The sequence below is a fragment of the Panthera pardus genome, unplaced genomic scaffold (genome assembly GCF_024362965.1).
Source record: "Panthera pardus isolate Hobbes unplaced genomic scaffold, ASM2436296v1 HiC_scaffold_2, whole genome shotgun sequence".
Classification (NCBI taxonomy): Eukaryota; Metazoa; Chordata; class Mammalia; order Carnivora; family Felidae; genus Panthera; species Panthera pardus.
The window spans coordinates 8,883,363-8,900,800 of NW_026526765.1; the positions used below are offsets into that span (position 1 = coordinate 8,883,363).

At 42.7% G+C, this 17,438-nt stretch overlaps 1 protein-coding gene across 7 annotated transcripts in view; it reads right to left on the reverse strand.

Moving 5' to 3' along the window:
- CTNND2 (catenin delta 2) overlaps positions 1-17,438 on the reverse strand; it is a 929,345-nt gene that overhangs the window by 250,463 nt on the left and 661,444 nt on the right. For all 7 annotated transcript variants that reach the window (XM_053906886.1, XM_053906884.1, XM_053906885.1 and 4 more), the window contains one exon: positions 58-190. In XM_053906886.1, the coding sequence (XP_053762861.1) occupies positions 58-190 (133 nt within the window). The remainder of the gene's footprint in view (positions 1-57; positions 191-17,438) is intronic.

Consider the following 17,438-nt stretch of genomic DNA (forward strand, 5'->3'; position numbering starts at 1 on the left):
AGACCTCGGTGCCGACGAATTTACCACCAGTCGCTTAAGAATCCAAGCAGCGCTTACCTCGGCTTTAATTTTATTGTCTCCGAAACAGAGGTGCTGTAAGTAGGCTGCAGCATTAGACTGGACTGAAGGAAACTGGTGTTGTAACATCTGGATCACTTCCGGTAGCTCTGGGTCTCTCCATCCAAATTCTCTGAACAAGGAGAAGGCAGGAGAACATGAGAGAGAAATCCTACCACAGTGTTAACACACGCTTAACCCATTTATGAAACGTACTTGAGTTTACACGGAACTATTTCACAAATAGCTGGTCTGGTTTTCATACACGCACATTCACTTAAAAGACTCTGAAAAGACATCCTTAAGTTGATGGCTTGGAGGTGCGTGTATGTATACACGTACGTATGTATGCTGAACACACACACCCTATATATATAAAACCTTAAATGTATCAACTGAAGTTACATGTTTATGAAGACTGTGAAAAAAATGACTTAAATTGTCACATGATTTTATTAATATACACATTTTTAATTTGGGCTTAAATGGAGAATTTACAAGGTCACATTGGTTTTCTAATACATTGTTTCAATAGTCTGATTCAAGGACAGCATTTAGCTAAATTATCAGACAAGAGAAAATATAACTGGATGGGGTCCAATCCAAAATCCAAAATGTTGTGATAGAACCTGATGCCTTCTTTATTATTTTCTGACTATTATTAGTTACTGTTATCATCATCTCTTCTTTAAACGATTCTCCAGAGGGAAAAGTGAAGCAACAAGAAGAATTTATAAAAGGAAGTTCAAGAGTTGGGTTTATTCATACAATGTTAATATATATTTTTTCACTGTACATTTTTCTCCTCCATTCTTCTTTTCACATCTGAGCTACTCCAAGAAGATGGTTATTTAATTTTAAGAAACATGCTCTGAGACATTTAAGTCCACCCTAAAACACAAGACTGACTGTACCATGCAAATGAATATTGTTTTATGAAGTCAATCGGCTCAACCAGCTAGGACATGGGGCTAACAGGGCCAATTGCATGGATCTATTCCTGTAGCAGGGAACCCATTTTTAACAGAGAAATAAAAAAGCAACCTCTGAGACCGCAGATAAAAAGGTGACCCCACGTGCCACAAAAGGGTACTATTTATCCAAAGGATAGGGTGAAAGACAAACGAGATAGCTTGGCAATAACCACTCTACTCCCAGAGAAACAGCTCAAGAGCATCCATCCTGTTGATGCTGGGTCAGTGCTGTCGTTGGAGAAGAGGAGTCACAAAAAAATGGGGCAGAGAAGGAACAGACAAAGGTTAAAAGCGTCCTCGTAGATTCTAACCTGTTCTCTTTATCTTTCCTTTATCACAACCCATAGAGGCTGTCAAGCAAACCTTGAAACGTGTTAGCACTCCCTTCACGGCTCTGAAGACAATCGTCAATGGGATTCCTTTTGAGTTAGCTTAGTTTTTCTTGGCAAGATCAAGCATTTGATTTAATGTGCATTAAGTAGTTAATAAATTTGACATAAAATTTTAGGTAGCCACACATACTTTCAAAAGAACAGATAGTACAGTAATACATCTGCTACAAACTACCCATAAGTGATTGCTGGTAACAGACAAATTATTACATTTTTTTTGGCTGTGTGATCAAAGCAGAAATTACAGATTAAAAACACAGGAAGCTTGTGTTACTTTAAGTTTAATGTCCTTCTCTCACATGATTCTAAACCACTTCTGCAACATTGAGATAGCACCCACAGCCCCTCTGCTCAGAATAGCAGCCAAGTAAAATTGTGTTCTTTGTTCAAATGAAATAAAAATCTACAGAATACCCTATACATTAAGATTGGCAGTGTCCTATAGGTACTGGATGGCTAAGATGAATTCGGGTGAGCCTGTGCTATTGGAAAGTGATTAGTAAAGAATTCATTTGAGCCTATTTTATTAACCGGATGGTAACTGCTCTATATGGCATATATCAGCAACATCTTTGGAACAAGATCTCTAGGGGAACAGTCTGAGGGACCCTTTACACACATGCACACACACGGGTTCGTTTGTGTGGATGCATGTATATATACACACACACATGTACACACACACAGCCCAAACTCAGAGCAGATGCACTTTCTAAGGAATCATGAGCCTAGGGGGAAAAAGGCTATTCAGCTTCCCCTGAAAACTCTGGAATCCCAGACATCCCCTCTGCCCCACTACTCTTTTCCCAGACCTGTTTCTCACCTTTCACCCCGCTGACCAAGCCAGTCACCTCCCACGCACCCTTCTTCCTACCTAAGGCATCGGACTGGGCACAAACACAAAACTGATCGGGCTGCTTCCCTGCTTAAAGCCCTTCAGTGGTTCCCACTGTCTTCGGGATAAAGACCAGGATATTCCCATGGCTCGTGAGGCCTTTGCTTGGCTTGCCATCTCCCCTTGCGTCCCGCTGCCTCCCTGGGCTCCCTGCACTGGCAGACATTTGGATGGTGCTCTCGCCCACCTCTGTTCTGGAACAGCTCTGGCCCAGCGGTTTCTCACTCAAACTCAGGACCCCGGGCTCCCTGTGATTCCCTCAGGGAGGCCTTCCTTGAGTCCATCCATGCAACGCCTAGCGGTAGTGCCTCCATTTTGTTGTGGACTGCGTCCCATCGCTGCCTCCGTCTCCACACTGTGGTAAGTTCCCTGAGGCCAGGACCGCAGCCCTTTTGGTCATGTTTGCTCACTAGAGCATACAATACCCCCGGTACCTGATGAACGTTCCATAAATGTGCTTTGGGAGAGTGAAGGCATGAAGGAAAGAGTGAAGGAAGTATCTGGGCAGGGAGTGTTGCCTCAGTTCTAATGACATCTTTTCTCTGGCCAATTGGTCATTCTGGAATGCTCCCCCCTCCCCTGACACACCTAGGAAGATAGACACACACACGCGCGCGCTCTCTCTCTCTCTCTCTCTCTCTCTCCATACTGCCAAACTGTGCAGTCTTTACTATGCATCAGTAATTCTGTCACCGAAACCTTCCAGTGGCTTCCCACTGCACCAAGGACAACAGCCACCTCCCACACAGAGGACTCCTCCCTCTTCCTGAGCTTCCTGCACCAAGTTCCCTGAATTGCTTCCTTCCTATTGAAAACAGTTCTTCTGTTCCCATCTCAAGATCCTGGTACTCTGGGGGAGGCTCCTCCCTCAGGTCTCTGCATGGTGCTCTCTTGTCTTGACCAGGTCTTAGTTCGTATGTCTCGGAGGGCATCTCCTAGAAGCTTCCAGGCAAACAAGCCTGACCCTTCATATCATCTTACTACCGCCATATTTCATCCACCACACTTATAACTGGCTGAAATTCCCCTCCATTGTTTTTGTTACGATGATTCATCACTCCGCCCTTTCTCTGCTGTAAGCTTCACGGGGACAAGGGTTTTTCCCACAGCATGAAGAAATTCCCTCGGCTGCCGTGCTCCAATCCTCCTCTGGTGCAATGACAACATGTGAAAGTGGGGTCCCTGGGGGGGACTCTGGGACAGAGTGAAAGGGGGCAAGGGAGATCACAAAGCCAGGTGAGACTTAGGACAACGGTAAATTAATGTTCAAAATGAGTTGATGTCTCTTAGCCTAAACCAGCTTTCCAGGAATCATGCCGGAGTGGATTGTGCGTCCGGGCAGTTCACTTCCGGTTTATTCTAACTGGCATCTCCCAGCCTTAGCCACAGCAGCAGGTGCTAAGAGGATACTACTAGTGTTTTCAAATGCCTTCCTCAATTTCACAAGAGTGATGCTAAAGGTGTACCCCCTCAACAATAAGTTGGGGGGGAACGATTTACATCCAAGTCTCTTTTTCCAGAATGGTTTTGTTTCGCTTAAATTAGATCGCTCAGATTTTTTGTTGTCCATGGAGATAGACTCCAGAGAAAGAATTGGAGGCCCAGAGGAAGTAAAATGTCCATCTCATTTGGACCAGAATTTGGCATATGATATGGCCTTGCATAAGGGTCTTAATCCTCAAGGACAAGGAGTGGCTCACAAGACAAAGATGTTCCGGAAAAGACACATGCCAATAAAGGATCAGCACACGGAGAGGTTGGTGGATTTGGAAAAGGTACATTCTCAGACTAGCTGGGGAATGGCTAAGAAACAGGCTGTGTGGAGGAAGCCTGCCCGGGAGGCCGGATAGTAGAGGGAGAGCTAGAAAGCAAGTTCGGGATGAGATCACAAAGGGCCTTTCATACAAATGCAAAAATGCTGTTTCTGGTCTGCGGTGACTATGGTGGAGAAGAAATCTAAGAACATTCAGATTTGTTTAGGTTTACGGAACAGCCAGAAAAATAACCTTAAGAAACAACACGAGTGCACTAAAAGTCAGTTGCCATGGTTCCCTGTTCACACGCCTTAACTCTTTACTCCTTAAGTAGCCTTCTGTGGTTTATTTTCATTTTACAGAGGAGGAAATTTGACTTACAGATGGTACCAACTTAAGTGGTGGAGCCAGAATAAAACTCGGCTGTCTGCTTTCAAATAGATAAATTTAACCATATAACTGTGTTGGCTGCTGTAATCACTGCCTTGCAATAACGTCTAGAAGAAGGATTTTTTTCTTTAGACAATGTCTCAAAAATAAATATGTTTAGGGCCGCCTGGGTGGTTCAGTCAGTTAAGCGTCCAACTTTAGCTCAGGTCATGATCTTGCCGTTCCCGAGTTCAAGCCCCGCGTCGGGCTCTGGGCTGACAGCTCAAAGCCTGGAGCCCAGATTCTGTTGTCTCCCTCTCTCTCTGCCCCTCCCCCGCTTGTGCTCGGTCTTTCTTCTCTCTCTCAAATAAATAAACATTTAAAACATTAAAAAAATATGTTTAAAACAGTGTCCACAGCAGACTTTTGGCAATGACCGAAGACATTTTTGGTTGTCACAACTGGAAGACGTTCCTGGCATCCAGTGGGGAGAGGCCAGGAATGCGGGTCGACATCCTACAGTGCACAAGAAAAAATTCTCCATCCCCGAACTGTCATTAGAGCCAGGGCTGAGAAACTCTGGTCCAAACATGAAGTGTGTCTGATCACTTGTGTTGAGCAAGCATGTTTTAAAGTCTTTTACTCCTGGATTATTTTAGTAGAATGGACACAGGATCTGGTATGAGAGTAACTAGGAAAGCGTTCCAAACTTGAACATCTGGCTTTCTCTCTTCAAGTCCCTCACTGTTTGCTGGGCTTGGTTTCCATGGATCTAATATGGCAAATAATACCACCTATTTCATGGGATATCTTTTGAAATGACACATGAGATAATGAATGTGGAAGTGGTTGGCAAGGTATTAAGAGCTATAGATAGATATATACGAGCGACTGTTACCCTAAGATTGCTCTAAAGGACATATGTACATATTTAAAATATTTATATAATGCCATTTAATTTTTTAAAAATAACCTGTTACTGATGGGTTTATTGACATTAGAGCTGATACTGACATGAAAGAACATTAAGTGTAAAGAGAGACACTGCTTTAGCTTATAGTAAAAATTCTGCCTGAAAATGTGCCACTTTGAAATGATTTGTTTTGCCCCCTACCCCCTCCAGAGGCAGAGTGCCATGGTGGGCAAAAGTTCTTTGGATGCAGTCAGAGTTGGTTCGAATCCTACTCCACCCACCATGAACACTTTCTGTAGCCTTGGGCTCCTTCTGTCTGCGTCTGGTTTCCTGCTGAATTTCCACTGGCTGGCATGCTCTTTGCTTTGAGTCCATCTTTCATAATGAGATAATAATTCCTACCTGGGAGTATTGGTGGGATGATCGGAAATAATATATACGAACCCCTTGGAGCACAGTCTGGCACGCAGCGTGGACCCTTGAGACATGCCAGCTGTCGTATATAACTAGACGACGGAGTAAAGACTCAGAAATAAGAACCATCTACAGTTTTCTACCGGAGCGAACTCATAACTCTCATTTGTTACTGGGCTTCATTTTAGAAATGTTAATGGAACTGGAGAATATGCAAATGTAACCTTTTCTCCATTAAAACTTGTCACATAGACCGACAATATTGTGACAAAATTCTCACTCTTATATGGACTATCTGAGTTGCTAAAATTATAAGCGCTCAGCTCAGAGCTAAATAGCAAAACAGTTTGAAATCCGTTACTATGTTATGCTGGCACAGAAACTGGAGAGTTGATGTGCCGTCACAAGATTTTATCACGTTTACTTCTGTGTTGTAACAGGCCTCAGGGCCAGAGTCTCTGGGAACTCAAAATTTGACTTTCAGCAAAGCTTGACGTCAGAGACACCTTGCTTACTTTCATTCTTTATGTTGGAGGGACACTGCCCACTTTGCAGCCTCGGTGGTTTCAGTGGGGCAGGGCTACATGGACATTACTTAAAAATGTGAAAATCTCCACCTCTTTAAACTTCTGAACTGTAACCAGAAGTTGTATTTTTTAATGTTTATTTATTTTTGAGAGAGAGAGAGACCGAGTGCAAGCAGGTGAGGGGCAGAGAGAGAGGGAGACACAGAATCGGAAGCAGGCGCCAGGCTCTGAGCTGTCAGCACAGAGCTCGATGCGGGGATTGAACCCACGGACAGTGAGATCAGAGCCGAAGTTGGCCGCTTAACCGACTGAGCCACGCAGGCACCCCCTAACTAAAGGTTTTAAAGAGCACATCGGCTTTAACTTTGGCATCTAGAGCCATGAGGTGAGCTGTTTTGTTTCTGATGTGGTCTTGTTAATAAGGTTGGCGGTGCAGACGTGGTGGTCATAAGAACGTTAGATAGGTGGATATTTTTATGACGAAACGGAAGTATTTTAATTCTTGTTGACGAACGAGATCTTATCCAATGAGAAACATATGGAAGCATGCGTGTCTTGGTCCTCATTCCTGGATATTTTGTAGCCCAAACCAGAAGCTGCCCTACATGGCTTATCACATTTAGAAAACAAATCTTTGCTTTCAGAGAAACAGCAGCATTGGAATTATGACTGTCTAGAAAACAAGTTCAACTGTTTTCATTTGTAGAAAGGAATGGCTCTCTCCAAGCTTTACATTTTGGGAAAATGTAATTACCCAAACTGCATCAGTAGCATTAACTCACTGACCCATGATTTCTTGACCTGTCTTCTGATGGAGCAGCCACTGTGCTCCTTGTAGATGTGTTCAGCTCACAGGGACTCAATGCTGTCAAGGACCACCAGCCAGCTCTTCCCTCCTGGGGACGATCCTCATCTTATCTTAAATCTGCATTATTAATTACACCCTCTCTTTTCACAAAATACTGAGGCAACTCGCACAGACAGATCATCTATGACGATATGATAAATGAAAAACCAAGTACAAAAAAGAGGGGGGTTTCAAATGTTATGAACGTAAGGTCGATGTACTTGCTTGTTTCAAATTGGACCCTTTCCTTACAAGTAGCCCTGCCCTCAGCAGAGACACTAATTAGGGTAGAAAATGAGTCATTCCTGTTAGTTAAATGAAAGCACAGAATCCCACCACTTCCTGCACTGGGAAATCAGGAAGGAAGAATCTGGAACTCTCTATACTTGTCCCAAGATCCATGGCTGGTCTCTAGTTAGGATCCCTCTGGTGGGCTGAATAATGTCCCCAAAGGTATCCCTCCAACCTGTAAATGTTACCTTATTTGACAAAATGGACTTTGTATATAAGAAGAAGGAGACATACCACTGAAATAAGATGCTATATTGTTGTCTTTGAAAATGAAGGAAGGGGCCATGGGCCAAGAAATGTAAGGAATGCAGCTCTAGAAGCTGGAACAGACAAGTACAAGGATTTTCTCCCGAAACTTCTGGGGGCAGCATGGCCGTACTGACACGTCGATGATAGCCCAGTGAACCTGACTGCAGACTTCTGGCCTTCAGAACTACAGGAGAGTAAATCTGTGTTATTGAAAGTCATCAACTTTGTGTCCATTTGTTATAACAGCCGCAGGAAACAAATGCACATATGGCCTTTTTAAGCTGACAGAAGACCATCCCACTGGCGAGACTCCGAGGAGGTGGAGGGAGCTGCTTGGACTATCCTAAGAGTCACCACCTCCAACTCATGCCTCTGAGAATCCACCCTGTGATCGCTGGTCACGAGGTCGACTCCTCTAGCGATTTACTCCGACTTACCAACCGGCTCGTTTGTCTATTTGAAACACCCACCTCTCTAACCTGCGGCCTTCGCCTCTCACTGCATCCCTGCAGGCCGCCTGACTTCCTGCTTTGGCAGATTCAGCTGTAAACCACTCACCCCCCCAGCCAATGTTCACGGGGTGACCACTGTGCCTCTAGCCACTGGAAATTCAGTACTGAACGCAGCAAAAGTTCCTGTCGCAGGGAGTTGCTTCCCAACGGTGGTTGGCAATTCGTTATCAAGAGAGCAAAATGCATTATTTGTCAGCGTTAAGCGTGTGCTGGGTTGAATGGTGTCCCCTCAAAAACTCATGTCCACTTGGGACCTCAGAACATAACCTTATTTGAAATATGGTCTTTACAGGATATAATTAAGGACCAAGATGAGATCCTCACCTTCCTGGATGAGGACAGGCCCTAAATCCTATGGCCGTGTCCTCATAAGACACACAAAAGGACACAGAGAGACACAGGGAGGAGAAAACGCTGTCCAGACAGAGGCAGAGGTTGGAGTGATGTGGCTACAAGCCAGGGGATGCCAAGGATGGCCGGCAACTACCAGAGGCAGGGAGAGAGGCATGGACGGTTTCTCCTTTAGAGCTTCTGGAAGGAACCCACTCTGCTGACACCTTCACTTGACTTCCGATCTCCTGAACTGTTAGAGAATAAATTCCTGTTGTTTTAAGCCACCTCGTTTGTTGTATTTTGTTATAGCAGCCACAGGAAACGAATACAGGTGTAATGGGAAAATAAAACAGACATAGGCAACACGAGTGTGTGTGTGTGTGTGTGTGTGTGTGTGTGTACATGCACACACACGTGCTGTACAGGGGTTGTTATTGTAAACTCTGTGGGAGGTAATACTTTATCCACCACCTCTAGAGGCAATTATAGATTATAGATTGCGCTAAGACCCTGAAGAGGAATGTGCTTAATTAGCACGTCAGACAAGAGGGGAAAAGGCCAGGAAGGGAAGTGGCGTGGGTCCTGGGGCCATGTGGAGAGAGGCAGTAAGGCCCCAGATCACACAGGATTCGTCAGTCCTGGCAGGTCTCTGGCTTCTGCTCTGAGAGAGACCAGAGGCACTGGCATGTTGTGGTCCGATTCGTGTTTTTGGAGAATCGCTTTGACAGTGGTTACATGGGTGTATACATCTGTCAACACTCAGAAACTGCAGCCTAAAACAGTGCATTTATTGTATATAAATTACACTTTGATGGAGCTGTGTTTACGAAAGGTCCCTCTGGATGCAGGGCTGAGAACAGACTCTATAGGGTGCGGATGAAGCAGGAGAGAGTTCAGTGGCTCGTGTGGGGGACCCTGGCGAGGCTGCTGGTGCTGGGCAGTCAGGGGGTGGGGATACACGCTGGGGACGGGGACGGGTGCACGCAGAGTGTGCAGGCAAGAGCCGGCCCTTCTCCCACCCGCTGCTCACGTGAACCGGTGACTCCTGTGGCCTCGTCCGTCACACCCTGCCCGGGGACCACAGGGCGGACTGGCCAGGCTAGGACCCACTTTTGGGGACTGGCATCTATTACTCCAGAACAAGGAGGGACATTTTCGACTAGCGAGTTTTCTACTGGCTGCTGAAGCGGAGAATCAGAAACAGCAAAATCATGAGAAAACTGCTCATTTCCCAACTATTACAGGTGCTGGGTGCCTTAAGTAAATCTTAGCCAAGCAAAGGGCTTTTTCTTGGAGTCCAACTTATTGGGAATCAAGGCGGGGGGGGGGGGGGGTGGGGGATAATGTAAAATGATTGGCAAAAGTTCATGCTGCTATTTACCATTTTTAATCTCATGTATTTTAAGTACCAGTGAATTTCTGCTTCTACCAAGGGCTTAAATATCCTAAAAGTCCATTAGATTGCAAATAATATTATCAATTATATGGTAATACCTATTCAGTCTCAATAAAATGTAGAATACTTGCTTTTATCTATTAATACAACTAGACATTTTCAATAAAATAGGTTCCACAAGGAAAAATCAACTTCATACACATAAGCGTTTAGTTGCCCTGGAAATTCTAACAGGCTGTCTTTGGTGGTAATAGCCCAAGGGAACAAAGGACAAATAGTACCCATAAACTTTTCCGTGTAAGCCATAATGACTTTATGGAAAATGTTTATATTCTATGACTATGTACCCATTTTAAAATTAACAGTCCGTGATGCTTCCTAGAAAAATCTGGACCTGTGCACCTCCAGTGGGAACAGAAGGAAGGATCTGACACCCAAGACCCATGAGAGGAGGGCATGATTGTAGGATGTTAGAGCAATAGTTTTTACTCTGTCAGTATCGGCAGAGATCAGGGTTCTGCCTCAAGTTTATTTATTTATTTAAAAAAATTTTTTTAACGTTTATTTATTTTTTTTTGAGACAGAGAGACAGAGCATGAACAGGGGAGGGTCAGAGACAGAGGGAGTCACAGAATTTAAAACAGGCTCCAGGCTCCGAGCTATCAGCACAGAGCCCGACGCGAGGCTCGAACCCACAGACTGCGAGATCATGACCTGAGCCGAAGTCCGACCCTTAACCGACTGAGCCACCCAGGTGCCCCCTGCCTCCCGTTTAGATTAGGTATTGGAGAAAAAGCCACAAAGGTCTTGCTCACCCTCAGAAAGTTTTACTATATGTGTATTAAAGAAAACCTAATATTAAATACTATTAAAAATGGCCTAGCAATATACTGCATGTAAATTATAGAATGGAGAGTGCTTTCTTATAAACTAAATAACGATATCATCTGACAGTTCTCTGTGAAAAGAATCTTTAAAAAAGAGCTTTTAATGATTCTGTTTCTGAAAACTTCCGAACCTCTCCGAAAACCAAAATGACACGGGTAAATGCATTCTAGAAGAACCCATCTCCAAAGATTGCGTGCTGGACTCCATGTTTCTGGAAGCAAGAACCTGTCCCACGGCACCTGTCACGTTGTCTTTAGAATGTAAGTTGTGAGTACAGGCTCGAGGGTTGATTGCTACGCAGAGTCCACGGTGGGCATCTAGTGATATCCACTGTTGACCTTGGTCCTGGGAATGTTGCTAGCATGTTTCGCACATACGATTCCATGTCTGTCACCTCATTTTAGTTCTCCAAAGAATGACAACTCAGTGTATTTCAGACAACACCGAACAGAGAGACTCCCTTTAAGGAAAATCTTACAGAATCGAAACGAAATTTAGTCTAGAAGAGGCACCAAGTGAGAAAGATGTTTGAGGGCATTCTTTAAAATGAGTAACAAATCCTCTGAAAATAGCACCCACGCATGGTCTCCTTCCAGGAGTATTTGAGAGGCCTTTTTATGAACCAGGAGAAGTTCTAGGTCCTGCGGATATGCATATTGAGTCTTGACCTCAAACCACTTATACTTTAGCAGAGAAGACAACTATAAATAAGCAATGACTTGGCAATGAGAAAGAACGAAATATGGCCCTTTGTAGCAACGTGGATGGAACTGGAGAGTGTGATGCTAAGTGAAATAAGCCATACAGAGAAAGACAGATACCATATGTTTTCACTCTTACGTGGATCCTGAGAAACTTAACAGAAACCCATGGGGGAGGGGAAGGAAAAAAAAGAGGTTAGAGTGGGAGAGAGCCAAAGCATAAGAGCCTCTTAAAAACTGAGAACAAACTGAGGGTTGATGGGGGGTGGGAGGGAGGGGAGGGTGGGTGATGGGTATTGAGGAGGGCACCTTTTGGGATGAGCACTGGGTGTTGTATGGAAACCAATTTGACAATAAATTTCATATATTGAAAAAAAAAATAAGCAATGACTGTACGTTGAAGAAAAGATATTAAAGAAATGCCAGACCTGCATTTAAAGACCATCTAGTTGCCTCTTCTCTTTTCAGTAATGCTGGATTCAAATCCATCCAAAGGACGGCAGAAATAATTATTGTTAACATTATGAAATAATTATACCATCGTGAAAAATCAAAATAGTGACTTAGTATTTCCAGAATTTGTATATATGCATTTTGATGGCTTTTCTTCATATTTTAGGATGGGAGGGCACTTCAGCTAGCATTTCCCATGTTTATTGTGTAGACTGAGAAACCCAGGTCAGATTGTTTAGTGACCTGACCAAGGTCACAGGTAAGTTAGTGCATGGAACCTGGTGGTCAATTGTTAAGGTTCAAAGCTTATTCAAAGTTACATTCGGCCAAGATATCTCCTCCCTAAGTCTGTTCTGCAATGCACACACACTCTAGTTCCAAACCTTGGTTTGTGCCTCTGAACTGTAGTAGGCAATAATGTTGGAGCAGAATTACCTAATTGAAAAAGCATGTTGTGTAAGAAGGAAAAAAAAAAAAAACACTTATTCTGTGTTATGGATTAATTTCCTGATAAGCATGGGGCCATGTGCTATAAGAAGGTGGTATTCAGGGAGGGTAAACTTTTCTTAATTAAAAATATTATTTTTTAAGCAATCTACATGCAAATGTGGGGCTCAAACTCACAGTCCCAAGATCAAGAGTCACATGATCTACAAACTGAGCCAGCCAGGTGCCCCAGGAAGGGTAAACTTTAAAAAGCATGTTGCTAGACATGTCAATGTAATCCAACCAAGCCTATCAGGATCGCATCTGTGGTTGGCTCTTATTGGCTCTAACCAAAGAACCCCCACCGCAGGATTGCAGGGTAGTTCAATAAGATGGTGTTAAAGCAGACTTACAGCATCTGGGCTTGTGTCAGGGGCTTTGGAGGCAGGGTCTGGCTCTGGATTGGCTGCTGCCGGGATGTAACTCGGTATCTTAAAGATTCTTAAAGAGCTAGAAGGAGGGAAGACTATAGCAAGGCTCAAACTTTGGTAAAGAAAGAGCAGTCATCAAATCAGCTTGGACAGGTGGCTGTTTCCATCAGTTTTGTGATTTGTCAGTTTTCAGACATAACTACGGAGGGGTCTTGATTTTGTCTTGATCCATCATCGTCAGGGTGGCCTTGTGTGATGCTGATGGTCTGTGACATTGCTTATGCTCAAAAGAACACCAGGCTCTCCTCTTGTCTTTCTTGGCCCCCGGGGCTGGGGCTGCCCCATTAGGGGAGATCCAGGGGATACCAGAAAGGGAAGGGTAGGTGCCAGAGATCAATGTTCCATTCTGTGTCTGGAGAAGTGGCTCGCTGGGGGGTTGAAGTGGTGTTGTTAAGCTCTGTCAACATGATATCAGAACCATGAGTGAGAAGAGAAGAGAAGAGAAGAGAAGAGAAGAGAAGAGAAGAGAAGATGCTTTGTCCCCATGAAGCCACATTCTGTCTAGCTCTTTGTTTTTTTGTATACTTTTGGCTGGTTATTTTAAAATCTCAGAGACAGCCAATCTGACCCTCGAATGTAAGTAGTGATGAATGACTTCGGGGTTTACATCTTCCTGCATTTTTCTGCTGTTGTTCTTACTGAAACGTATCAGGAATGGGAGGAAAGCTTTTGGGTGTTGTTGCTCTTTAGCTGCTAGAAAAGGAAAAAAAAAACAAGCAAAGAACTATAAACAGTTGTTAGTGCCTACATCAGAAAACAGCCCAAACACACCTAGCTAGGTTTGTTTCCATTTGCCCTTAAAGGAAGTATAAAGAAACTATGAATACTTGAGCCAAGCCTTAATACTAGAAAAAGAGAACTACAGTGTCCAAGTGGCCGTTCACAATTATTTCTCATTACTAGACATTAAATGCAAAAGAATTCCATGTGAAGACATTTTCTTTTATCCTACTTCACATTACTTGTTGGTCTGGATTTTTCTAAATATAAAATGTGGAAGATACATATGTGTGTATATATATAATATATATATTATTGATATATATATCATATCATTATATATTATAATTATACAATTATATATATATAACGATACTATATATATATATATATATATATATATATATATATATATATAAAACGATACATATATCCCTCATTTTGAGTAAGGTAACCAACAATGGATATTTATTAGTAATCCCTGTAATCCCTGCAGATCATCAATGAAAGGGGTACAGACAGGCCAGCTGTATACCATTATCCTGGAAGATTCCATATCCGTACAACTGAATGTATTAGTAAGCTTCTTTTTAAAGTGCCATCATAAAAAAAAGAAGGTATTCATTTCCAGATAACAGTGTCCCATTACCTTTAATTTCTACCCATTGATAAAGACTTAGACTCGGCTTTTATTACCTCTAGGTCCGCCTAACTCTCAGAATGGCTGTGATTAATTTGAAAATTAATTGAAGAGTTTGCAATGAGTTTAAAGATATTTTCTGTTATTGCTGCCATAGACCTTTCAAATTTAAAACGGGCAGGATGGCCGACAGGGCTCATGGAATACATTTGATTACCAGAGAAAAGAGCAAATGGCAGATAAGTACAGTTTTATTTATGCAAATAATAAAAGCACACATTTCTTTTATCTTTTTCACTAATTAAGAATTATGATTTCTTCATTAAGCATTTCTTTATTCCCTAGAAGAACGGTTTAAGTTCCATGCACAGCTGTGAAATGAAGCCACAAGGAAACAAATCACTTGGATCTTGAAGAATGCTAATATCTAATTGTTTGAACCCATTTGTTTTTTCTTTGTGGGAAGTGACTGGGCAGAGCCCGACTTTATATAACTGCAGAGGTTTCCAATTTTATTGGCACACGGGGTCCTCTGTCAGTTCTTCATGGTGTCCCTGGGCCAAAAGAATTGCCCGACACCTCCATTTATTAAGGAACCCGGTGCGAATAACTTCAGAGTTGTCTATGTCCTAAGAAGCTCGCACCTTTGGGGTGCGGCTCTGCTTCTCCAACCTCGGACTCAGACACTGCTGCCTCCTGTTCCTCTCGCGCTGATTTTCACATGGTGCTTGCTTCCCGTGACAGAAATTTCTGAACATCCACATCTGCAAGTTTATGACGTCGTCAAAAGGAATGTGACAACCGAACTCTGAAACTGAACCAACTCAAGTTCATGCTTCTCCTGGTGTCTGACGGATGTTTTGTTTCCCTTGAAAACTTAAACTATCCTGAGGAGCCCCTCTGAGTTTGCTGCGTCGTCCTGGGGCACCTTGGAACATGGTTGGGGAACAGCGGTAAAGGAACGGTCCTTCCCATCGCTGTGACCTAAACCTCAATAAAGAATTTTTGCATAATGAACAATTATTGGGGGAAGGGGAGATGATACGTATTGGAATAGAAAGTTTATCTTGCAAGATTTAAATTTAGAATTTCAATGAAGTGACGCAGTAGTTACGTTCAATGAGCATAAACACTTGTCATTTGGGAAAATGTTTTTACTCTTTTGTAACAGTTTTTCCTTTCGTAAATGTTTTCAAATGCATTATTTAAAGACTTTTAAAGACACAAATCACAGAACTCCTTAATGGTTTGCTATGTATTTAAAAAAATGCTTACAACAGAATTTGGGGAAGAAACCAACATTTAAATTTGTCATCTGTCTTTCTATTTTATACCTTAACAAGAGTATAGTACAACAGGATGAAATGTTCACGAAAAAAATACTGCTTTGGTGGCATTGATGTTACTGAGAACATTTATATTCAGCATGCCCTTCACTGTCTGAAATTATCATTGAAGTTTTTATTCTTGAACTTGATTTTGAGAGACCTCCTTCACACCCATTTCCAGTCTTTTCTCCAGGGCTTTGTTGGGCTCTATGGACTCAGATTGCAGAAAAGGAGGTCATGTGAGAAAACACGAGCACCACAGAAAGCAAATGAGCTCAGCGAACTGAAGACCGTTCTCAGATAAACAGGTAATCTTTCTAGGCACTCTTTCTAGATTTAATTGCACTGGAGTGATCAGAGATTGTATGGAGGTAATACTTCATCCACTACCTCTAGAGGCAATTATAGATTTCTTAATCAGGGAGAATATCTCCTTACACAGTAGGACTTGACTATAAGCCCTGACATGACTTTTGTTTGCACAAGAAGTCAACGTACTGAGAGCTCCCGTTTACTGAGTGAGTCCTGTGTGCTAGCAACTGCTCTGGACACCTTACCCACTCCACACCACGTTCCCATCAGAGTGGCACCATCAGAACCCCGATTTTATACACGCAGCAGCGGTGGCACAGAAAAGCTTTAGCAACTTGCCTGAGATCCCAGAGACGACCAAGCCACAGAGCCAGAATTACAACTTAGGTGGCCCCACCCTCCTAACCAAGATGCCGCACTAACCAAACAGTTTTCATTTTCATTTTTACAAACAACCAGAAGTTGGAATGCATGTCTGTCTCTCGGTACACAGACATTAGAAGAAGGTAAAATTCATTTAATTCAGGACTACCGCCACGTCCGTTATGTATTTTTCAATGGCAACTGCTTTCTGTTTTTATATCAAGACTTGTATAACTTTTAAATTATCAGTAACACACACATAGACATTTTATGCCATTGACTTTTGTAAAGCAAAACATTTTATGTTTAAGCAAAGTCCATTTACAACTTCAGGCAACCTCACTGTAAGGGTTCCAGGACCCAGAGTCAGGTGGTGGAACAGAAAAGGAAAGGTCTCACCCAGAGAAAGATAAATGCTCTCGACCATTTTTTTTTAATGTTTATTTATTTACTTTGAAAGAGAGAGAGAGAGAGAGAACGTGCATGAGGCTGCATGTGGAAGCAGGGAAGGGGCCGAGAGAGAGAATCCCAAGCAGTCTCCACTTGGTCAGCAGCACAGAGCCCTGGGTGGGGCTCGATCCCATAAACCACAAGATCAGAGCCCAAAATCAAGAGTCCAATGGCCCACTGACTGAACCACCCAGGCTCCCCTCAACAATTCTTAAACACAATTCCTTTCTTTTCTTTCATGACCTGGTCTCTAAATTGTACTTGGTCCCACCCTGGGCCCATTCCTCCAAATTCCTTCCAAATTAGTTATGTTCTGCATTTCTCTGGCTTTTGCAAGTTACATGGGATTCATTCATTTAATGACTACGATGTCAAATACAATGAGCTGTCTGGAGGTTTATGTCCATAAAGATTTATGCTATTTGAGGTATAATGAATAATACTTTCCAGGCATAAAACATTTCCTAATTTGTATTATTCTACTACCCTTTGTGTTTTCCTGTTTTAAGTTTTCCATAGGGATTGGTCATGCCAATCAAAATCTGCTGGTTGGAATTCAAGACAGATATTTTCTTTAAACAAGGTCTGATATAAAATACTTATCTTTCTGTATCTTCAGTATATTCATTTATTTGTATTTACTGGCATATTATCTTGTCCCAAAACGATTTAGTATTTTCCACCAAAATCCCTTAAAATGACCAATAAAATGCCCTCCAATTAGTGGATTCAGAAAATGACGC